This window comes from Carassius carassius, chromosome 33 (assembly GCF_963082965.1).
Source record: "Carassius carassius chromosome 33, fCarCar2.1, whole genome shotgun sequence".
In the NCBI taxonomy this organism is placed as follows: domain Eukaryota; kingdom Metazoa; phylum Chordata; class Actinopteri; order Cypriniformes; family Cyprinidae; genus Carassius; species Carassius carassius.
Window position 1 is genome coordinate 29870907 of NC_081787.1, and position 25525 is coordinate 29896431.

The window sequence follows — 25525 nt, forward strand, 5'->3', positions numbered from 1 at the left end:
GTTGACTGACTAACTAACTGCACAGACACTATTGGAAGATAACTGAACTGGATGACATCACTGAATCATAAATTAACTGACTTTAGCTGGAAAATCTAATTGCATTATTAACAGTCTATTTTCCTGTTTGACACTGCAAAGCTTCTTTGACAGTTAATATTCTATAAAGTACTATACAAATATATAAAGGTGAACTATTAATAGTCTAGAATAAGAACTTTCCTTTGTTTGCTGAATGTCCACATGGAAACTGGGGAATGAGGAGAAACAGGAACATGAAGACGGATGAGAAGGACACAGAGATTAATGTAATTCAGGTAAGTCACAATCCAAACAATAGCAATCAACAAAAACAAGCAGTGCATGCATGTGTGTTCGCGGAGTGTCCTTATATCTGGAGCAGGGGTGATGAGATGATTGGAGACAGCTGATGATAATTGTGGAATGTGTGCAAGTGGTGGACCAGGAAGGGTTCTTAGGGATGTAGTACAGAAGGTGACAAGCATGTCGACCCAGATTATTACAGTCTGAGTACTTTTTACACCTGAACCAGAGCTTTCTTTCTCTCTCTCTCTTAGACACACACTTTTTTGTTTTTTTGGGTTCATTCTATAAGCATAATGGATTTTATAATGTACAAACTCTATTTCTGATCCACTTACCTAACCCGAAGCCTTACAGAAAACAACAAGCATTTTTAGATTTTCAAAAAACTTCCCACAAGGTCATAAAGTTTGGATACTATCATCTTTGTGGGGACATATTCTCCCCCTAACGTAGTGTGTAGCAGAACCAACCCATACACACTCACATATTGTACATAAACAGAACATCAGTGCTAATTTGTAATGAAGTAGGTCTATTCTCTTTGTATTTGTTTTATTAAATAAATAAAACACAGCACAGAACTACATCTGACATCAACACAGACAGCATGAGAAGAGGAGAAAATGCACACCTGAAAATAATAAAAAGTGACTGCTGCATTTGCAGGAGCATTGTCCTTTCTGTCACCTTCTTTACAGCTTTCTCCTGCTCATTTAGGCACTGATGTTATCCTGCAAAAATAATTTTGGTCATATGTATTTCATGACGGGTATATATCCTCTTGGTAAACAATTTCAGTCTAAACCTATTTCTAACCACAGTGTTACTACAGGTTTTGGCTGTTTTTTTTAAAGGTAGACAATTACATAATGGTAAAAGAGAATGTTAGACAAGAAATCATAATATAACCAAGCCATTACTTTACAAAACGATAGGTTTGCACAGGAAAAAGTAACTCCACAAGTTGTAATAACTATGCCAGTGATGAGATCTCTGTATGATCTATTAAACTTTTGCACTTGTATTAAGGTCAAGGTCAAACATTTGCTAATACTTTTACTATGTACTCAAGATAACCTAAAAAATAGCATTTCTTTATACAATTACAGTGAAGTCAGCATGTCATACAAGTGTATATCTTCTGAACTTTTTTTATTATTTAGGCAAATCACTTAACTTTTGCTATAATGATCACTCAAATAAAAATAACAGTTAAGTTATCTTCATGCCATTTTGATGTCCAACAATATACACTTTTATCTTTTTGGTCCTGACTTTATAGTTTCTATTCCTGTTTATCTGTGTATAATGTATGTGTGGCTGGTGCAATCTTTCATGTAGGCTATAATACAGTTCTACACATAAATTCTTGGAAAAATATATGTATTTTCGTCACAAAGATGTAAAAAGGGGGAGGAAATGTATTTAAGTCTTAGCACCACTGATGGTTCTGTTAAATACAAAGAAATAACATCATTTAATGTCCTCACATGGATTGTTTGAGGCTACATTTACAGTACATAAGAAAAGAAAACCAAAGAAGACTGCTTGTTGCTCTCCATGTAAAATCAACATTGTGCACCACAGATACACAAACGACACCAGCAAACATCCCTATTTCTTTCTTCTTTTGTAATTGGTTTGTTTGTTTACTTATTTGTCCAAGTTCGGTAGTAACCTTTGCACCTCACTCTGTTAAATTTGAGATTTGTTTTCATCAGTTCAATACATTCCATATTGTACATTTTAGTAGAATCATCTACAAACATTGCAGATCACTACAGATCTCTAATTTATCTCTATAAATCTCTAATTTAGTAATTTTTATTAATTTATTTCCATATTCTTGTGAAATATTGAATATATTAAGGCTTTCCAATCCTGTTCCTGGAAGGCCACCAGCAGAGATTAGCTCTAGTCCTAATTAAACACACCTGAACCCCCTACTCAAAGTCTTTAGGATCACCTGAAACTTGCAGGTAGGTGTGTTGGAGGACAGCGGCCCCCCAGGAGCACAACTGGACACCCCTGGAATCATCATTCATAATATACTAATAATTATATATTATAAATAGAAATACACACACCCAGTCGTTGTATACAAAATATCACAACATATAAAACAATTTAAACAGAAAACAGAGAAAAAAATAAATAAAAAGGGATGGAGCACTGACCTTACTGAACATTCTTAGAGCATAACAAGGCGGGAACAATCAGTTTAACTGTTTCAGACAACAAAAGTACTTTACTATTTAATAAAGCATTGGCTACATGCTGATTATTTCTCTTGCACTTTTTGTCATGCCAATTTTTTCTATCAAAAGCATTTGATAGTGTATTATGTTTTGTTTCTTTCTTTGTTACAACAGGACTTTTCAGCTACCTCTGATAAGACAAGAACTGGCCTAGCAAAGTTTTTTCCTCCGAATGTATTTTTCAAAGTAACTATTTATTGAAATCTTTTTCCGTCTTCCTGTTTTTAAACCAATTATCTTGTCATTGTCTTTTAAAATTAAATGCATGTAACATTTGTTTTAACCTTCACATTGCTAGTGCAATGAATCCAGTGTTTGTATGTGTAATTCTGACTGATAGATCAGGATCTTAATTGACAAACACTGTTGTCCAACACTCAGCTGGTTCTTAAGGTTTTTTATTTATTTATTTATTAACTTCAGTTAAATGTTGGGACACATGCTCAAGGGTAGATCATTTGTTGTGGTGGATATTTATTTTATTTGGTTGCAAGATTCAGAGATTTCCCTGTGCAATTTACTATCAATGTTACATACTTAGACCTAAACTAATCCAGACTGCATGTGTATGTGTAGTGGATAGGGGTGATATATCAGTGGGGACTGGCCGTTTGAAATGTAATAGTTACTGAAGTTGTGGTCTGTCATGTATGGTGCAGGTTGGTAGTAGCAGGTAACGTTATTGGCATTGGGAATGATGTTCTGTTCACCCAGGACTTTAAGTGCTAGAATGGTAATCATATTGAGAGTCTGACGGCGTTCATGCCCCATCAAGCACACAGTGCTCTCATTGACCACTCTCCGAAGGGTCATCAAGTAATCATATTTACTTTTCTCCTCTCCAATAAAGTGGTTTCGCAGGTATGATTCAATCTTGCGCTGCTGCTCATTCACATCAGGGAAGTCAATAAAAAACCTTGAACACATGTAGCGCTCAAGTGTCTTAATTTCTGTTTCACAGGCAGGTTTGAAGTCCCGGACAAGCAGATTACTGTACTTGAGCAGGCCTCCACCCCTGATCTCTTCAGGGTTGCGTGTCGCTATTAGCCGGTAGCGTAGGTGGTCCATAGCCTGCTCAAAGTCACCATACATGCTCTCAGCCAACACTGTAATGCAAGGCATCTGTTTTGAAGGGTTTATGGGCTCGTTCATTTCTGAAGCTAATATCTTGAAAACCACCTCCTCACTTACTGATGACATAGATGCTTCTAATGTGTGTGACACTGATACTGCAGAGGGTTTTAACACCTGTGATTCAGATGGTTCTGTAACTTTAAATAATACTTCAGAGGGTTCTATGACATCCAGGGATATAACTGATGATTCTAAAAGGGGTTCTGAGAATCTAGGAGATTCTAGACTTGCTGTTGAGGATATGGAAGGTTCTAGTGGCTTTGACAAATGTGGTACTGATACTGTGAGGCTTTGAACTTCTGGTAAAGAGACAAGTGATAATAGTTCTGGAGGTTCTTTAGTCTGTGGACTTGGCAAAAGAAGTTCCTGAGTCTGCAGAGTGGACATGGGGTAGTTGTGAACTTGAAGTGATATAACATGTTCAGAGTCTGAAGAATTAGTCCCTACTACTTGTGAATCAATAGTAAGGTCTTCAGACAGTGAATTCAACATTTGAGATGGACAATTTGTTGCCATAGCGACTGATTCTGAGGATTCAGTAAGATATTTTGGTGATGTGGCATCATCAACTTGAGCACAAAACTCAGTATCTTTATCTTTGGGAGAGGCTAAGTTGAGGTCATAACTGTCATTTGCCTGAAGTAAAGGCTCAGAATTCACATTAATAAGAGGTACCATTGCCTGACACTGTGCTGTCTGAACTCTTTCATTAAAAGCCTGGTTTATCCTGTTTTGATCTTTGGGGAGACAACTGGGAATGGATGTAGGAATTAGAATAGTGACGTGAGTAGCTTCACCAGTTTCTGGTTCTGAAGTTTGCACTCGACTTTGAAGGCTTTCCTCTGGTGATAGACTCATGTACAATGTCTTTTCTGAATGCATACCATTCTCTGGAGCAGCAACAGTAAAAGCTCCAGTACAATTGGCTAGTTCTTTAGACTCTTTAGAGTCATTTTCTGAGGCACTGGATAATTCAAAGCTTTTTGTGGTAAGACCTGACATTTTAACCTGAATAGGTAATGATTCTTTTGTGTAAGCTTTAGGTGGATGCAAAACCTGACAAATATTAACATCTGAATTATCTGACACTGATTTTTCTGTTGAATATGGTACAAGAGTTGTCTTTTTGGACATTTTCCGAGGAGGTTTCGGTGAGGAATGCTTGAGAACAACCATTTGTGAATTTTGGCTGTTTTTCTTGGCAGGGGGTGGTAAAGGATATTCTGCATATGATTCTAGTGCTGATTGTGTAATAAATGTAATGGGAGCAGGTTGGAATGTGCATCGCTCACCGAAGGTCCCTGTTGTTGAAAGACAAGAGAAGTCTGTATGCACCATTTCAAGACATGGTTGGGATTTAACTGGCCCTACATTTAACATGTATTCTGTTTTATCAGAAGCTGTTTCATTAATAAATGTTTTAACAGTGGGATCTGTTTCCTTAACAGACATAGTTTTTACTCCAACTAGTTCATTTCCCTCCCCTGAGTCAATACCAGTTTTATTTGTATTTACTTCGAGCAGTGTTTCCGTTTGCAAAGACATATTTTCATGAAGTTCATTCTTTTCCTCCACATGCACCATTACAGAGTGCTCAGATACTTTTTCCATAGATACAGACAAAGTTGTTGTTTGAACCATTTTTGTTTCAACATCTTTGTCTGTTTCAAGAGTTGGTTCTCTTTCTAAGTATTTAGACGGCTCTTTCTTACTCATTTTAGAATTACACTGAGAGTCACACAAAGTCTGAATATCATCAGTTTTGCAGGACATGTCGATGTCACTTTCCTGGTGATTCCCTGTGTCACTTGAGCTGAGGAGTGGTTCATCCATTAGGGCTGTCGGAATTCCTTGACTTTGAGCTAGTGAAGAGTCCTGGTCCTCTTGCCCTACCACAATCTTCCTCCTTTCAGCATCCAAATAAGATTGAAGTATACTGTCCAGGATGATCTGAAAGGAATCCACACTGAATTCAAACTGGCGTCGTAAAGAGTTGACAAACTTGAGTTCCACGTTCTTACCACTATTATTTGAAAGGGAGATAAGGCTCCAGCGGTCATGCTCAGTGAACACCTTCACCATTTTTTGTACATACGCCTCTTTCATGGTGAGAGCTGTAATCTTATCTTTGTTGACACCTTTAGGTAGAAAGTCCAGCAGACTGCCCAAGACCACTTCCTTGATAATATGGAAGTCCTCTGGTTTGGGAAGCTCCACACCAAAGATGATATCCAAGTCTTTGTAGCTGGTGCCATTCTCTTTGACCAGCACATGACTGGCTGTAGAGCCATTGAGACGGACATCTCTCACCTTGATTTTCTTCCAAATCAGTCTATCTCTGACCACATGTATTATGTCTTTAGGCTTGATTTCAAGGGTTGGAAAATTACCCCTACCATGAATGGGAATGACCTCTGTAAGAACTTGGTCCAAAGTCTCCACTTGTTCTTTTGTCAGTTTGTGAAACCGGCGGTCATCTTCCATCTCTATTATGTTCACAAAATCTGGGAGGAATATAGACAGAGAGAAAGCTGATTATAGATGGGCAACATATACAAGTAGTTTATATGAAAGTTAATAAAGTACAATATAATGGCTATTTTTATGTAATAACCCATATGCTAAATTAAATGTATTCAGATGCAAAACAACATATCACTGGTATGCATCCACTGTATAAATACACATGATTTCATTGGTACAATATTTCACATGATGTACTAAACTGGGTGCTTAAAAACACATCTGGGTAAGGCTGAGCCAATGGTTCATGTATTTCATCATGATGTGTAAATTGTTAAGTAGTCTTTTGTGAATAAGACGTTTAATAGTTTCGTGGTATAAGCTTTATAACAAGAAGGATTTGAACAAGGAAGGATATGAACTGAAACAATGATGAGAGCTTGTTTGCAAGCATCTTTCTAATTGACTCTAATACTGGCAGTGAAGATCACACATTGGCAGTATAACGTCTGTTGTGTTGACAATGTTACCAGATCCAACTTTTAAAAAAGCACCAAAGTCATCTATAAATATAAACTCCGGAATGAAGCTCACTTCAAATCAGACACTGATTTAGGAGACTTTCAAGATTCCTCATCACTGATTTTCCTCAACACAGTTAGTATTTATGTTATTTATGTATATACTTTTCTCACTCTCTCTGTAAAGAAGACTACTCTGGAAAATAGACCCAATGGAACTTTGAGAACAATCTAATTCTGAATACAACATGTAATTAAAATGAAAACAAATATATAACCAGATAATAAATATATTACCTGATTCAAAGTGATGGCTGAGCCTGTTTCTGATAGCAACATGCCAATACGTGGCTGGATTCCCGACACGGCTAACCATAAATCATCTTGTCTACATGTGAGTTATACTCGAGTTAACAATACTCTAACTTTCGATTGATTAGCAGTGGGGCTAATCAGATTGCCTCTGAATGAACAGATGCTCATTCCCCCTTTGACAGGTGCTGGTGCCCCCCTGGGTTGATAAATGCCCCACAGGTTGATAAAACCCCTGCTTTTGACCGCGGTGGAAACGCAGAAAGAAACAGGTCTGAGAAAATAGTTACTGGGGAAAAAGGTTCCTGGTACAATTGTTCCGGGTAATTTTGGTGGAAACGTGGCATTAGTGTTTTGTGTGTTTTGCTGGCCTTGTTGCTCTTTAACACCTTGCTCTTTTCTCTTTTGATGTTGAGGCCCAAGACTGCTGAAGTTTCAGCAATGGTGTTGGTCTTTTCCTGCATCTGTTGTTGGGTGTGTGAGAGAAGGGCCAGGTCATTGGCAAAGTCAAGATCATCCAATTGAGTCCATAACATCCACTGGATGCCATTTTGCTTCTGGTTTGATTCTGTCCCCAGGGGACCAGGAAGGGTGCGTAGAGGGACTCCCACGCTGCCAGAGACGTGAGCTGCCGGACCCAAGGTCCCGACGAGAACCACACCTGCTACATGACCATCGGGCCAGGATGCCGGGCCATCTAGTCCCTTCAAGCGCCACAGCCAGCAAGAAGGATGCAGCCACTGAAAGAAGCCGCCGTCTCTCACGCCCCGACCAAAGGGGGGAGGGCATGCAGCCTCTGTACTCCACCCATTACTTGGACCCTTCCTTCCTGAACACTTCCCTACCTACACGAACCCAGCAGTATGATGTGGACACCAGATTCCCTGTTTATTTTGGACACTCTTCCCGTTTGGACACGTTTATTTCCCTGTTTTGTTATTTTCTGTTAATAAAAGCCTGACGCCACCCCAACTGTGTCTGTCGTTTGCTCCTACCACCACATTATCCACACTGGATTATTTTAATCCATTACCATGTTTTTCTGTAACAGTTTTTCTGTAATGAAATTCTATAATAAGAGTCCAATCTATTATGACACACAACGAAATATGTGACACAGATATTACAACCCGAATTCCGGAAAAGTTGGGACGTTTTTTAAATTTTAATAAAATGAAAACTAAAAGACTTTCAAATCACATGAGCCAATATTTTATTCACAATAGAACATAGATAACATAGCAAATGTTTAAACTGAGAAAGTTTACAATTTTATGCACAAAATGAGCTCATTTCAATTTTGATTTCTGCTACAGGTCTCAAAATAGTTGGGACGGGGCATGTTTACCATGGTGTAGCATCTCCTTTTCTTTTCAAAACAGTTTGAAGACGTCTGGGCATTGAGGCTATGAGTTGCTGGAGTTTTGTTGTTGGAATTTGGTCCCATTCTTGCCTTATATAGATTTCCGGCTGCTGAAGAGTTCGTGGTCGTCTTTGACGTATTTTTCGTTTAATGATGCGCCAAATGTTCTCTATAGGTGAAAGATCTGGACTGCAGGCAGGCCAGGTTAGCACCAGGACTCTTCTACGACGAAGCCATGCTGTTGTTATAGCTGCAGTATGTGGTTTTGCATTGTCCTGCTGACATAAACAAGGCCTTCCCTGAAATAGACGTTGTTTGGAGGGAAGCATATGTTGCTCTAAAACCTTTATATACCTTCAGCATTCACAGAGCCTTCCAAAACATGCAAGCTGCCCATACCGTATGCACTTATGCACCCCCATACCATCAGAGATGCTGGCTTTTGAACTGAACGCTGATAACATGCTGGAAGGTCTCCCTCCTCTTTAGCCCGGAGGACACGGCGTCCGTGATTTCCAACAAGAATGTCAAATTTGGACTCGTCTGACCATAAAACACTATTCCACTTTGAAATAGTCCATTTTAAATGAGCCTTGGCCCACAGGACACGACCGCGCTTCTGGACCATGTTCACATATGGCTTCCTTTTTGCATGATAGAGCTTTAGTTGGCATCTGCTGATGGCACGGCGGATTGTGTTTACCGACAGTGGTTTCTGAAAGTATTCCTGGGCCCATTTAGTAATGTCATTGACACAATCATGCCGAAGAGTGATGCAGTGTCGTCTGAGAGCCCGAAGACCACGGGCATCCAATAAAGGTCTCCGGCCTTGTCCCTTACGCACAGAGATTTCTCCAGTTTCTCTGAATCTTTTGATGATGTTATGCACTGTAGATGATGAGATTTGCAAAGCCTTTGCAATTTGACGTTGAGGAACATTGTTTTAAAAGTTTTCCACAATTTTTTTACGCAGTCTTTCACAGATTGGAGAGCCTCTGCCCATCTTTACTTCTGAGAGACTCTGCTTCTCTAAGACAATTTTATAGCTAATCATGTTACAGACCTGATATCAATTAACTTAATTAATCACTAGATGTTCTCCCAGCTGAATCTTTTCAAAACTGCTTGCTTTTTTAGCCATTTGTTGCCCCCGTGCCAACTTTTTTGAGACCTGTAGCAGGCATTAAATTTTAAATGAGCTAATTAAGTGGATAAAAGTGTAAAATTTCTCAGTTTAAACATTTGCTACGTTATCTATGTTCTATTGTGAATAAAATATTGGCTCATGTGATTTGAAATTCCTTTAGTTTTCATTTTATTAAAATTTAAAAAACGTCCCAACTTTTCCGGAATTCGGGTTGTACAAAACCTTAGAAACAAAGTATTTCTTTATTATATAAGTCAGGGGTATTCCATTAAAGTTCCAAGGTGCAGCCTCTATATTTTCTTCCAAACAGAGGTCAGAGAAAAAAAGAAAAAAAAAAGAAAAAAAAAAACTTCCATTGCCCTTGACTGTTTTGAGCTGTGCTGAAGCAAAACCACACCCAGCAAAACCTTCTATGTCAGTGATTCCCACAAAAATTAGCCTATTGTATATCTCCTTCATCAATATACCTGATTCAGTTTATCAGCTCATTAGTAGAGACTAAGTTCTGAAATCCGTTTGTGAGATAAAGGAGACATCCAAAATGTGCAGTGATGCAGGGCCGCAAATAACAGGGATTAGGACCACTGCTCTATGTTATCGCCAAAAAACCCACTCATGGTGTCCATGAGGGCAGTTTTCATAGCATTGCACATATCAGTGAGAGTCAAATAAAGATCCAGGACAGCAAGGCTCCACACAGATCGTATGATAGCTTTTGTAATGACTTTGAGCTCTGGGTTAACGCTTCCATTTGTTGTAGGAGACTGGTTTAGACATTTAAACTGATAAGCAACACATAGTGTGTGTAGCCAAAATCACCTACAACAGATACGTGAGTGTCAGAAGGATGTCACGGAGGGACTTTGTAAGGGCGGAACTAAAAGGACAGAGATTGGTTCCGCCCGGACCATAATTCCTCAAACACCGGTTACTTCCGGGGAAGGAAATTAGGGTTTCATTGATCGCAGGTGGCTAGATGAACGGGGCGATCGCGGATTGGGCAGTGTGGAGAGAGGGAGGAGTATAAAGAGGGCCTCAGAAACTGCAGAGAGGAGTTGTTTTATTCCAGCCGATACGGCGAGTGAGTTGGAGTGTTTGGGCAAGGGCAGCGGAAAGAAGGCGGAGGAATATTGTTGGCTGGGCGAAGACGGAGACAAGGGTTTGGCAGAAACAGAAACCGGGCTGAGTATATTGGGATGTCTATCTAACTGTGAAATGCTCTATGGACATGTGTAACGAATTCTGAGTGGTTGAGAACAGGAAGACTCACCGGAAATATCGCTGAAGGAGGCCCTTTTTGGACAGGTCACGTGGCAGCAGGAGAAGTATCCAGGAGCTGGAAAGAAGAGGGAAAAGAGACCTCGTGTTAGTAACGGTGTGAGTACTCCAAACCATCGTACAGCAGCATAATTATCTGGAGTGAACTATCTGTGAGCCTTTTTGTGAGTTTTTGGCATAGTAAGTGAGCGGCCCCACCGTGGAGGAGGATTGTGGGTGAGCCGGGACCAGGAGTGAGAAAAGACGTTGGGGTGTCGTGGCGGCGACGTTCAAATCTGAATATTCTTTGCATCAGTGTTCTCACGATTTCCAGGACGAGTCTTTGGTCAGACGGGGGGTTTGACCCTAAATTCACCAAGAGTGTGTGGAGTGCAGTGGGTGAGCCTTTGTCCTTTGCTGTGAGTGTATACACTTGAAAATTGCAGTGTTGTGCTGTATTTGTGAAGTCAAAAACCACCCTTTCAGGCCTGACGAAATCCTGTGGAGGAAGTAAGTACTGAGGGGGGCGAAGAAAACAACATCTCTAATTAGATGCCGTCGATGACATCCTGACCCTTCTACCCCACGTAACGGAGGTGGGAAACAAATTCAAGTAAGAACAGTGTGGATATAGTGGGAAGTATTAATGGTGAGGAGTTTTGCTGCTGGAGGAGGAAATCAGCTGTGCGTGTATTATTACCTGCTGTGGACAGCCATTGTGCAGCTCCACCAGCATCTGGACGACTGGGAGTCCAACCCGCTGGGCCGCCTCGGAGTTCGCCACGGGAAGCAGCAGGTATACACCGTGCATTCAAACTCTAAATACTTACCACTTGTATCTAATACGTCCAGGAAAAGGAGAGGGCCCTGGGCAGCTGTCCTGCAAGCTAGACAAAAGGGGCACTCGTGAATAAGCTGATTGTGGTCACATAGCCAGAAGGAAAGAGGAGTGAAGGACTTACCGAGATCTCCCGTGACGGAGTCTAAGAGATTTGAGATTGGTACTCCCCCAATTGGAGAGTTGGATTTTAGCTTCCCTCCCCCTCCCTTCCCTATACCTTTTTTTAGTAATTTAATAAAGCTGTTTTAATATTTACTTACCGTCTCTCGTGTGTCTGGTCATTGGGGTGTTCTTGGGACCTCCTCGAGGTGGAAACTAGGGAGGGGCGTGACTCACGACACCTGTGGTCCGCTCCGACCTGTGACAAGTAGACCCTGGAGCAATGTAAGAAGGTTGCCGAATCTGATGAAACATATTTCCTTTTTGATCTGTTAGATGGCAGCAGGATGCACTATGGGAAGAAGGCAGAGGAAGTGCTATGCCTGGGCAATATTGCGCTGGGAAACACTGGATCCTGGTATTCATGTTGATGTTGCTTTGACCCACAACCTATCTACAGTAAAGATTGCTGCAGACCATATACACCCTTTCATGGTAATGGTGTTCTCTGAAGGCAGTGGACTTATTCAGCATGGTAATGCACCTTGTTACACAGCAAAAATTGAATGGAATGGTTTCAAGAATGTTCAAGGAACATGATAAGAAGTCTAACGTGTGGCCTTGGCCACCAAACTGGACCAACAAATCGAATCCATAAAGGCCCCACCTCAACTTGCAGGACTTAAAATAAGGATCTACAACCCTGGTCCTGGATTGTAACTTGAACACCTTGATTAGCTTTTTCAGGTATGTTTGATTTATGTTGGAGCTGAAATCTTCAGGATGGCAGCTCTTCGATCGCAGGATTGGAGACTTCCTGACTTAAAAGATCTACCGATAATGCCTTGTTGTCAGATACCACAGGACATGTTCAGAAGTCTTGTGAAGTCAATACCTCAATGTATTAGAGCTGCTTTGGCAGCATGATAGGGGCCTACAAATTTTAGGCAAGCGGTTTTAATGCTGTGGCTGATCAGTGTATGTATGAAGTCCATATGGTTCACACAACAAGTCCACACATCACAGATTTTATTTTTTAATTCAGATAATAGATTAATACAGTCTAAGGAATAAGGTCTACATTGAGATTTTATTTGTGAATTCAGATAATCGATGAATAGAGTCTATGGAATAAGGTCTTCATTGAGTTTTTTTGTTAATAATGTTGTCAATTCACACATTTCTTGAATACATTCACTTTAATCACATCACTAGGCTACTTCTTAAGTCAAATTATAGCAGTCTAGCAAAGATAATCCACACCAGTCTGGTAAATCTAAGAAGATGAAGATTTTGTGAACAAACAAGGAACCACAAACATTGTACACGATGTTCGTACATCAGATCAGATGAAGGAAGGAGCCCGGATGGAGACAGGAGGGACTTGGAGCAGGAGGTGCCAGGTGGGACCCAGACCACAGCCATGAATGTGGCCCACTGTGGAGCCGATAGAAGGAGGAGACATGGTAGAGGAAGGGCTGATGACTCCAGTGGGCAGTATGACAGCAGCTCAGCAGGTGGGAGAGTAGCCCAGGGTGGAGATAGAGAGCTAATGAGCAAGGGCAACAGGGAGGATCTGGAGGACCAAGGCAGAGCAGATGGCTCAGACGACCGAGGCATAGGATGAGATCCAGAAGGCCACGGTGTGACAGAGGACCGAGATTGAGGTGGAGGGAGGGAGGAGCCCAATGGAGCCAGAGGGATGAAGGGATGAGGTAAAGCTGGAGGAGTGTAGTCAAGGCAAGGGCAGGTCGATGACTGACAGACTATGGTGGAAAGAAGGGAGTGTACTGGCAGAGGATTTTGGGATGTAGTGTGCGATCCACACAAATCAGATAGCAACTCCCAGCACTGGGAGGATTAGCAACAGGGGAACGACCTCTGTGGTCATGATGGAACAGACAGACAGTTCAAGAAAGAAAAAACAGTTCATAAACTGCCTTCATGACCATATTGGGACAGACAGAGAGTTTAAACGATGATGGAAGGAAACTGGGTATCTCCAAACAAAATTCAGTCCAGCGGTAGCTCACCCTCAGTGGTAGAAGAGTGGACGGGCTTCCTTCAGCACCCTCGCTCTCCACTGTATAATCCTCTGTGGCAGGCTTTGTCGGCTCATGCACCTGGTCAGACATTTGATGAGGCTTTGGTTCCGGGCAATCCTCAGCATTGTCGCGATGGCTCGACGGTTGCGGGGGACTCTTGTTCTCCATCTGTGGTGAGCTCTGGCTGTTAACCAGTGGGGAGGTGTTTGGCTGGGCTCTGTGTCGGGAGTGGGGCTGGTGAGTTCCTCATCAGCGTGGCAGATGGTGAGTGGTGACTTGCAGCTGACCAGCATCCACTCCACAAAGGGTGGCATAATTCTTTCGAAGACTATCTCGAACAACTGCGCTTTGCATGCGGTGTTGAGGCTCCCATGAAAGAATGAGCAGAGACAGTCGTCTAGGTAGCTGATGTAATTAACTACTTTAATGAAGAGTCTAGTATGGTCCTCAAGAGTGTGTTCCCTCTGCTCCAGTATGAGGATGAATTCAGGAAGGTGGGTCATATAAAACAAAGGAAAACTTTCAAAAATGAAAAACAAAACACGGGGACACACGCCGCTTAACTTATCTCATAGTTCAGCTGTTCTGCCACTTACTTGTGCCAGGAAAACACACAAAGAAGAAGATAATCCAAACAAAGTTTAATAATAATCCAAGGACATTAAGATTTTGTCAACAAATAGGGTTCCAACAAGCAGTAAACACAATGTTAATAGTGGACAACTAACTGAATTAAAGGGGAATTTAGGGGAATTTAGTGGGATTTTACACACAGTATTCATCTATATTAGTCAGTTACACAAAGTATATTCCCAATTAGAAAAACATATATGGCCCATTCCTGAACAAATTTGTTAGGCTGTAAACAAATGTGTTGCTATTACATTTTTGATCAGGGCTGTTTCATCTCTGATGTAGACCATTTTATAGGGCCTGTCCCAATACACACATTTTGCCCCAGAACACAACTCGTAGAGAGTATAAAGTTATATGGATGTATTTAGACGACTAACTAATCCGCAACAGTGGTAATAATGGTAGGAAAAGTTCATTGGGATGGTTTTTAAAAAAAGTGCATCTACTGCAATATTATGATTGAGTAACTGAATCATTTTAATTATGATAAGAAATAAAAAATGAATTGCTGGATCGTTAATTATTATGAATTATCTGGGGCCTCATTTAAAAACGTTGCGTACGCACAAAAGAAGGCGTACACCACTCTCTACGCAATAATTGATATTTATAAAAAGCAAACTTGACGGGAAAATGTGCGGTCCTTCACGCAAGCTCTGACCCAGGTTTACGCACAAAAACGGGTGAAATGAGAAATGGCGACACCGTCGGCAGATGGAAGAAACACATGAAAGTGAAAATGACAATACTGCCTCTCATAAATAACATGAAGACTTCACAAAGCAAGTCTTACAATTAACAGCCTACACGAACACCCGTTTGATCGATCAGCAGTGAAACAAACAAAAAAAATCAAACGAAAATTACAACAGAAATTCAAATGAACACATATTTGCAAAAAGAAAAGTGAAATATGTTCTGCAATAATATTGGCATGTTGTGCAATTCATCCTCATAAATAATATAGTTAACAGAACGAAATAATGTACAAAACTGATATTCTCGTCAATGTGTCCGTCTGGCGGAGCAGACATAGATGCAATTAGATAGACAGATAGATAATTAAGGAGATATGTAGATAGATAGATAGATAGATAGATAGATAGATAGATAGATAGATAGATAGATAGATAGATAGATAGATGTATTAATTGTCCACTGGGGAAAGTTGTTTTCATAGTAAAACATTTCTTCATAAGCTACGGAATTATGGTATTCATGCATATGCCTTTAGTTTGTTTTATTTTTGATAAAACAAAGTATGGCATATGTCTCAACCATTCAGAAAGCAACAAGAAATTACATTTGCGCTGAACAATTTCCCATTTCCACGTCGATTATTACCGACATCTGTAGCTTGTCAGATGCAAGAGGGGTCAGCTCCGGTGTCCCCTTTCCCCCACCCGTGGCAGACACACTCTGGCGATGGAGCGCTAGACGTTTTTTTGCCTCGACTTTGATGTCCGACCATTTCTTTTTTTTATTTCGGCCACGGTCCGAGGTTGTGAGGCTACAGCATTTATGGCGTCTGCCACCGTTTTGCCTCCAAACAACATTTTTCTCCTCTTTTCCACCTCGCCAACGATAACTTCTACTTCACATTGAGTGAAGTTACGTTTTTTTGATTTCCTCTCTGTGTTTGCCATGATTTCGCAATCAATGAATATTAACTTGTGGGCGTTTCACGGACTATTTATGGGCAACTATGGGCGTGTCATGAAGCCGCAAAAGCTGCACTACATTTAGAATTGATTGTGATTTATTAAGGGAAAAATGCGTAGGATGTGCGTGCGCACGGTTTTATAAATCCGAATATTTCTGTGCGTACGCACGTCCTATGTTTCATCCGTACGCCACTTCTGACGCAAATCCTATGCAAAGTTTTATAAATGAGGCCCCTGGACCTTAAATATGGGATTGTCACTAAAATAGTCCATGTCACCAAAATCTCACTCAACCAGGTAAGCAAAGTTGGCAACCCAAATATTTGATTTGTTTTTTTTAAGAAAAGCTGTTGCGTTATTTAAGGATAAATAAGTAACCGGTCGAGTTGTTTCACAAAAACAAACTGAACCGAACTTTAGTTCTGGGTTGATGATACAAGATTTTGTTGTTTTGATGGACATTAAAGAAATCATCAATGCATTAACAATGACGAGCCTCTGTGTACTGTCACGAGCCCGAGAGTTCACAATGAATGAGTTGGACTCTTACAGGCAGGTTATATGCAGCTCTTATTAGACAGGTTACTGAAAGAACTGGTTTGAAATCAATGAATCAAGCCAGTTGGAAAAGAACTGAATGATCTGGTAAATTTCAAAGTTTCCAAGCAATACCAAGGTGTCTGGCAGGTACTTTAAGTTGTTGATTCTATGCACATGTGAGCCTGAGTTGCATACTTGAAATATGTTATGTGGTTATTATCAGTGTTGGGAAGGTTACTTTGGAAATGTAATAGGTTACAGATTACAAGTTACCCTGTTTAAAATGTAATAGTAGTGTCACTTTTTCAATTACTTTATTAAAGTAATGTAACTAATTACTTTTGAGTACTTTTTGATTACTTTTCTAAATTTGTGAAAATTAAAGAATAATAAATAAAAGCATATACATCAACTCAAATACAGTTATCTAATAAGCATGTGTCGTATTCTGTGTAATAAACTCCTGAAACATTGATGTTTTTTTTTAAACTGCGGTCTCTTTGTATATGATGATAGTTTTCTAAAAATAAGTAAAATGCACATGAAGTGACACAGAGCAGTTCTAGAAATTATGTTTATGTGCTCGTGTACTCCTATATTGAGGCAGCAGAGGTTGAAAACACTCCGAGCTTCAGTAGGCCTATGTGTAGTAAATGAAACCATGTCTTTGCCATTAATTTACAGGAGTAAATGGGAACTGGGAAAAAAATTCAGACTGGAAAATTCAAACTCATACAAACAAATTCACGGACAAAACTATTTTTGGTATGGACCTGACATAAAAAAAAAAGGTTTAAATCTTTAATTTGGGGACATGCAAAATAATTAAAAGTTCTCTCCTGAACTGCACCTTCACTTCCATTTTTCTCTTCAGTCTCTTTATTTTGCCCTGTTATCCATCTCTCTCATGACTTTAATACTCAAGATTGAACAAAACTATACTTTACAATACAATATCTTTATAGAAAAATCCTAATACTGTACACGAGTCATGTTTTCCTTACAAAAATTGACCATGCTTTTTTTAGCCTATATACAATAACCTTGTTTTGTTTTTTGCAAATGGATTTGTATTTATTTTTAAATAACTCAATTTGTAAAATCATTTTAATTTTTTGGTTACCACAGTTAAACAATAGTAACTATTTTCTATGGATTTATAGAAATATATTAAAACATTAATTTTCGTAAGGGTTGTGTTGTTGTCTGTCCGTAGCTCCCCCTAAACCTATAAAAAAATCTGATCTGTTTTTCAGCTAAATTACTACTGTAACATTACAACTGATAATAATGATGTGCTTTATATAGTATTTTGACTGGTGAGCAACGTGCTGCTGCTTGATTAAATAAATAAAAAAACAAAGACAAAAAAGCATCTTTACAGATGAAACTGACCTGAAACCCTGAACAGTAGTTCTGCTTCTCTGCTCCAGCTGTGCGCTTCCACAGTCCACTCTATACTCTCTCTCTCTCTCTCTCTCTCTCTCTCTCTCTCTCTCTCTCTCTCTCTTTCTCTCTCTCTCTCTCTCTCTCTCTCTCTCGCATTGATTACTCTGAGTCTGATCCAAACCGTTTGGCGGAGGCGCGGAGAGCGCGCGAGTCATGACTAACATTTCATGGTTTATTAGAGATTTAATTATCAAACGGCGGATTCGCAAATGATCGCTTTAGTACATTCGGCAGGCAATTATACTTTAATGATATTAAATAGTGGGGCAAAATCGGCTGCCAGGCCACCGGGAATTGTCCCGGTTCTCCCGGTGTCCAGTCCGCGCCTGATTTCCACAGACACGCAGAACGTGCAGGAGTCATATATTGCATTTTTGGGGCTTTATATTCACAGACACTAGTCGATGTCATGTTTTGATTCAAGTGTACTGACTTACTTTTGATTTAGTCATCCAAAATGTGGCATATTCCGTCCGCGTTAGGCATTTCGTTTTTATGACTGGATTCTACGAACCAGACTGTGTTTCCGCATCCCGGAAATTATTAGGGCGGTATGTCTCAGAATAGCCAGTGCAATTTGGGAAAGAAATCAGTTAAATCTGTATGTGGATGCGTGTAAATATTCAAATGTAATCCCTTTGTAATCGTTAAAAATTTCATAAGTAACTGTAATTTAATTACTCATTTTTTCGTAGTAACTGTAACTAATTACAGTTACATTAATTTTGTAATTAAATTACGTAACGCCGTTACATGTAACTAGTTACTCCCCAACACTGGTTATTATGACTAGTATTATTAAATTAACTTGTACCGATACATTTCAAAACCACTATCCACTTGTTAAGTCTGATGTCACACTCCACTATTTCTAGCAAGCAACAATTGGTGCAGATAAACACTCTGTGTTTAATAACTGTAATAACACTGAATATGTTGAATATTTCAGATTAAAAAATATAAATAAATAAATAAAAAACCTTGTCCTGGATCCTGTGAGCCCGGAGACTGAAGAGTGTACCATAACTTAGTTGAAATGTGTGAATGAACCGTGCTCATAAATGGCCATTCAGATCAATTGCAACGAGAAGAGGCTTGGACCATAGGCCTATTCCTGCTTCATGTTTAGGAGCAGACATGAGCAGTACTCTAGTTTCTTCATCATTGTTTCCCTTCTTGAAACGCTCCACAGAGCTGCAGTCATCGTGGCACTGGAAATTCACTTGTAACCTATTGTGTGGGAACATGGTTAACCAGACAACCAATCACAATAAAACCAACTGCCCTTAAACGGGCGATTTTAAATTTTTCCTTTCTCTTTGGTGAATAAAGGAGATCTGTAAAGTTGCAAAGACTAACGTCTCAAACACAAAGAGATATTCTTTATAAAAGTTACGACTTTGCCACGCATCCTAAAATGCCTCGTTCTAACACGCCCCCACATGTCTACATCACTATGAAGGAAGAAAGGTGTAACTTTTATTCTTGTTGTAGTATTGATGTTGGTGCCGGCACCATGTCGAAGAGACGCTGTTTCGTTGTAAAAGCGAAGCTACTTTGTTTGGTCCTCCAAAAGAGGACATGACTAGAAATCAGTGGTTAAGTTGTATTTACAACACTGTTCCAGAACAGTTCAACCCAAATATTCATATGTGTGCAGCACATTTAATGGAGGACTGTCTCCAGATCCTGGGAGAGAAGACTACAATGCCATCTGTTCTGACTCACAGACTGTAAGTACATTTACATATTTAAATAATTTGCCACTGATGATTCAAACATGAGTTTTGAGAGGTGTAGAGTAGTTCTTGTTGTTTGTTGTTTCTTTGATCACAAATGCAGACCTAGTTTTATGTTTACGCATTGTGTTATGTAAAATGTAAAAACATGTAATAAGTCATTATAATCAGTAATTATGAAAGTGACGTGACATTCAGCCAAGTATGGTGACCCATACTCAGAATTTGTGCTCTGCATTTAACCCATCCGAAATGCACACACACAGAGCAGTGAACACACACACACACTGTGAGCACACACCCGGAGCAGTGGGCAGCCATTTATGCTGCAGCGCCCGGGGAGCAGTTGGGGGTTCGATGCCTTGCTCAAGGGCACCTAAGTCGTGGTATTGAAGGTGGAGAGGGAACTGTACATGCACTCCCCCCACCCACAATTCCTGCCAGCCCAGGACTCGAACTCACAACCTTTCGATTGGGAGTCCGACTCTCTAACCATTAGGCCACGACTTCCCTTAAAAGTGAAGTGAAGTGAAGTGAAGTGAAGTGACATTCAGCCAAGTATGGTGACCCATACTCAGAATTTGTGCTCTGCATTTAACCCATCCGAAATGCACACACACAGAGCAGTGAACACACACACACACACACTGTGAGCACACACCCGGAGCAGTGGGCAGCCATTTATGCTGCAGCGCCCGGGGAGCAGTTGGGGGTTCGATGCCTTGCTCAAGGGCACCTAAGTCGTGGTATTGAAGGTGGAGAGAGAACTGTACATGCACTCCCCCCACCCACAATTCCTGCCAGCCCGGGACTCGAACTCACAACCTTTCGATTGGGAGTCCGACTCTCTAACCATTAGGCCACGACTTCCCAAAATGGTAAATGGACTGCATTTATATAGCGCTTTCAACAGACCACATGGCCATCCAAAGCGCTTTACAATTTGCCTCACATTCACCCATTCACACACACATTCACACACCGACTGTGGTGTCTGCCATTCAAGGCGCCATCCAGCTCGTCGGGAGCAGCTGGGGTTAGGTGTCTTGCTCAAGGACACCTCGACACTTGGTCAGGTGGAGCCGGGGATCGAACCACCAACCTTCCGGTTTGTAGACAACCTACATGAACCACTGACCCCACTGGCTGCTACAAATGGCTCATTTGTAATGGGTTTTATTGGTTTTGTCTCATCACGCCGGTGTTCTGACCGGGACACACATCACAGTACGGTGAGAGGCGTAACATTTCTGTCACACGCATGAGGTATTCGACCTATCACAGCGCACTGGATAGCTGGCCAATCAGAGCACACCTCGCTTCTCAGACCGATGCTTTGTAAAAATTGACTAGTTTCAAAAGGTGGGGCATAGAGGAGAAACAATAATGTACATTATGCGTAAAATAATGTGTTTTTTTTTTTACCTTAAACAACATAAACACATTTCATTAAACCAAATAAGGTTCTTTTTAGCAACATCATATGATCACTTTAACTAAAATGTACGCCTGTAACCTATTAACAACAGACAGCCAAGGACCTTGACAATTCATCTTGAGTGAGTGGGCGGGATAGACGTCGTGACGCATGCCCGGTGGCTGTGACGTCATTGGCGACATGTCACGGCAGTTCAATCCCAGGAAGATATATTCAGATATCTCAAATAACTGTCCCCATGATTACTCGTTTCTGCAAAATAGCTTTATTGTTATTTTTGGTGGCGTTTCTGTCCACAGACACACGTATTACGTGTACAGTGGCTGTGACGCTGCAGCATGATGATGTTGTCCTCCCCCTCCCCTCATGCGCGCACTCTCCCGCGAATAAACCGCTGTGAGTCATCCGAGTACTTCTGCTCATCCATTCACAGCTACACGCCAGCAGCTTCCAGAAAAAACAACTTCTTCACGGATAATGCCTCTTTGTACATTTAAACGCATTGAGTACAAACTTAATTACTAATTCACAATTGTCTGTTGTGTGTTGAATATAGCATCTCTTTGTTCACCGTCTGCAGTAATATCTGCGTACAGACCAGGTGTTTTTAAAGTTCTGATCAGAGAGGAGTACACGCGCGTGACATTCTCAACTCACAGGATTCATAACATAAACGTTAAACCTACTACACTGTTTTATTTATGTGCGCGTGTCAGTATTTATACATAAAAAAAATTGTGCGTTCGATTTATTTGTGTCGTCATCCCTAGGCTACCCTAAATGGTATTTCCATACATCAGAGTTGAGTTGCTAGTCCAGCATTATTCGAGGGGTTTTCAAACTTTGCCAACGAAAACAAGTGTAGGCTACTGTAGCGATTCGCAGTTCTAACTTGACAGCATTCAGTCACAGAGTACAAATCAGTCGCCAATATATCATTCATTGACAATTATTTATCTAGTCATTATCTAGTGGTGGGAATAGAAGTAAAGTCAAATGAGCTGAAGTCCACTCAAAGATGGGACTTCTTCAACTCACCGCTGGATGAGCAGAGGCGTCAGTGCTGGTGTCCAGGGTTAATCCGACAGGGATCTGCTCGTTTAGGGATCATTAGGCTGAACTCCAGAGCTGGGGAGTGCTGCAGGTCTCAGGAGCGCGAGCGCTGTCCAGGAAGACCGTGGTTCTGAAACTCTGCGATACCCCACACCTTCTGCTCTCTCGGAGCCCCGAGCTTAAAGCAGTTTCCATGACGACCTGGCGTCAGAGTTTTGAGGTGGTCCACGTAGCGCGCGAGTCACAACAATGGCACGCATCATAATCGCGCGCAACAAGAGCTAACAGGTGTCAAGTGCGCGCGCACACGTATATGCGTGATGTGCTGTTGCTCGTTAATGACATTTGACATCTAAAGAGATCTAAAGAGACTTTTTACAAAAAAAAAAAAAAAAAACACTTCCAATGAATAGCTCAAAGGTGGCCATTATGTTATTAAAGACCTGTGGAGAAAAAAAAGGGAAACAAAGTTTACAATTGTTAATAGTTATATCTGACCGTTTTATTAGACCGTTATTTTGCAGTTAGACAGGCCTCGGTGACGTGCGCTTCTAGAGATGATTACACACATTTCTGCATTTCTCACGGGTAAAAATAATTTTCAGGGCATTCTGAGGATACAGACGATATCTTTCATCTCTACAAATGTGATTTGATCCTATTTTACAAAGCATTGATGCAGCTGAAATTTGTACACAACTCCACACTGCCATATATTATACTGCAATAAAACAAAACTTCCTTTTTGGTGTTTCCCCACTTTATTTTACTTAATCACTACCTTGAATCTGTTTTAATATGAATCATATTGTAACAGATAACTCTTGTATTTCTCACACAGATGCGCTTTCCTGGCAGTGAGTGAGCTGCAGTGCTATGTTTTATGACTCATCCCTCTCTTGCTCTCATGATGTAGAGACGCACGAGCCAGCATCAATCACCCCTCCCTGCTGCACACGTCAAGACCAGATCTCTGCAGAGAAAGACAGACACCCCTCGTCCTCACTGAGACTTTAGTTTAGTTGCATTTCTAAACCAGTCCACTAGTGTATAGATTACAGCCTGACCAAACACTCCAATGTGTGATAATGAAATACAGACTATACGTTTTTGATTTAGAAATTAAGAAATATTACATTTATATTTTCCCCTCCAGTAACAGTATTCTTTAAAAGGCTTATGGTTGGGCTACGTTTTACTGGACATCATGAGTGTTTCAAGCAAGCGCTCTCGGTAGATGATGGCAATTTGCGAATTTCCATAAATAAATCCGACGTCACTACGCACCTAAATGGACTCCCGCTCAGTTTATTAGAAATGTCTCGTTGGGGCCTGGGCTTCCGTATGGAAGGCCAAAAGGGCCAAAACGTGTGAAACTGTCGCGTTAACACGTATTTACGTGTTAACACGCAATTTACGCGTTAACACGTCATTACGCGTTAACGCGTATTTACGTGTTAACGCGTAAATTGCGTGTTAACGCGTAAATGGCGTGTTAACGCGTACCTAAATTTGGGACATTAGCACCACCTACTGGTTTGGTGCTGCTCTTGCTCAAACACAGAGAACCTAAATTAAGCTTGTAAATAGCAGTTTTTAAGGTGAAAATACATGTTCAACAATGACTTTTCAGAATAATTACAGCATATTTTAAATGGGCATATTTAGACAGTTAACTATAACTGTTCAAGCCCTAAAAGTCATGACCATTTTCACAATCACAATAGAAATTGTGTAATATATTTACACATTTCTCCAAACAGTATTTACATGTATACTTATATTGTAGCATATTTCTAAAGTATCTTTTTATAATTGAACCACTATGCATTATTTGTTAGAGAACCCCTTCTGTTAACACCATTAAGCCTTGAATCTGAGAATTTAGAAGAATCTGAGATTTGAGATGCATTGTTTTGCAGTATTTTTCGAAGATAACAAGCTCAATAAAATATAACAAATAATATATATATATATATATAGGCTATAAAGGTGGTTATAAATTAGAATGTCTTGGAAAAGTTAATTTTTTCAGGAATTCAACTTAACAGGTGAAACTGTCTATAAGCAAAAGTGGCCCAAACCAAGTATTGAGTACATATGCATTATACTTGTCAGAGAACCAACATTTCTGTATTTAAAATCCTTTTTTTGTTGATTTCATGTAATATTCAAATTTTCTGAGATTTTGAATTTGGGGGTTTCAAAAGCTGTAAGCCATAATCATCAAAATTATAACAAATAAAGGCTTGAAATATCTCACTTTGCATGTAAAAAGTGTATATTAGTTTCACCTGTAAAGTTGAATTCCTGAAATAAATGAACTTTTCCACGACATTCGAATTTATTGAGAAGCGCCTGTATGTATATGTATATATATATATATATATATATATATATATATATATATATATATATATTACAAAGTTATATTACAACACACACTACACACAAACACAAACACACACACACATGCGTAATAATAATAATCTAAAGTGATTGGCTTGAATTTTTAATAAATGAAATGAAACAGAACTTCTGCTTTTCTTTTTTTACAATGGATATTACATTGTGAAATCATGAATATAGGACCAAAAGTAATAATATTTTATTAATACTACACAGAACAAGAGATTAATCTATATTCTCGCCAAAATGTTGGATAGATTTGGAGTGCTAATACACTCGTGATCTATCTATTAAGTTTCCTGGAAGTTACCCTTCCATCAGTGTCGTTGCTCATGATGGCTCATGAGGTATGTTCAGCGTAGTGCTTGAGTCACTCTATCATGAATAATTCAAATAAAATAAAGGTGTTGTGTCACGGTGACACCGCCTGTCTTTACTGTTTGTAATCATTCTCATGACTATTAATTTGGTGACGCACACCTTCGTTTTATTGTATTTATTCATGAGATTGCGAAAAAGCGCTTACCTCATGGATACGATGAGCCTACGTCACCTGGCATCTTCCGTTCCGTGAGCGCCCGTGATGAGAATCGTATAGAGAGACGGGAATCCATACATCGTTTTTCCAAATTATATATTACACTTCTTTACAGGTAACTTTGAACAAACTAGCTTTCGGTTATAATAAACACTGTTAAACATATTACGGTGGGTTGAAAATAGTTTTTTTTTTAAACTTTATTTAAGTTTGTCATGAGATTGTTGCTTCGCAATTAGCGCGACAGCCTGCCATTATATGCAATACATCAAAAATACCGTTGCATGGAATC

The 25525-nt window shown here is 40.0% G+C and overlaps 1 protein-coding gene across 1 annotated transcript; it reads right to left on the reverse strand.

Annotated features, from left to right (window-relative positions):
• Positions 1–2502: 2502 nt before the first annotated feature.
• Positions 2503–22585, reverse strand: LOC132114368 (uncharacterized). The gene is made up of 2 exons (XM_059522472.1): positions 22272–22585; positions 2503–6223 (listed from the first exon to the last, which is right to left on the reverse strand). The coding sequence occupies exon 2, from the start codon at positions 6201–6203 to the stop codon at positions 3129–3131; it is 3075 nt and encodes a 1024-aa protein (XP_059378455.1). The 5' UTR covers positions 6204–6223; positions 22272–22585; the 3' UTR covers positions 2503–3128.
• Positions 22586–25525: the final 2940 nt, after the last annotated feature.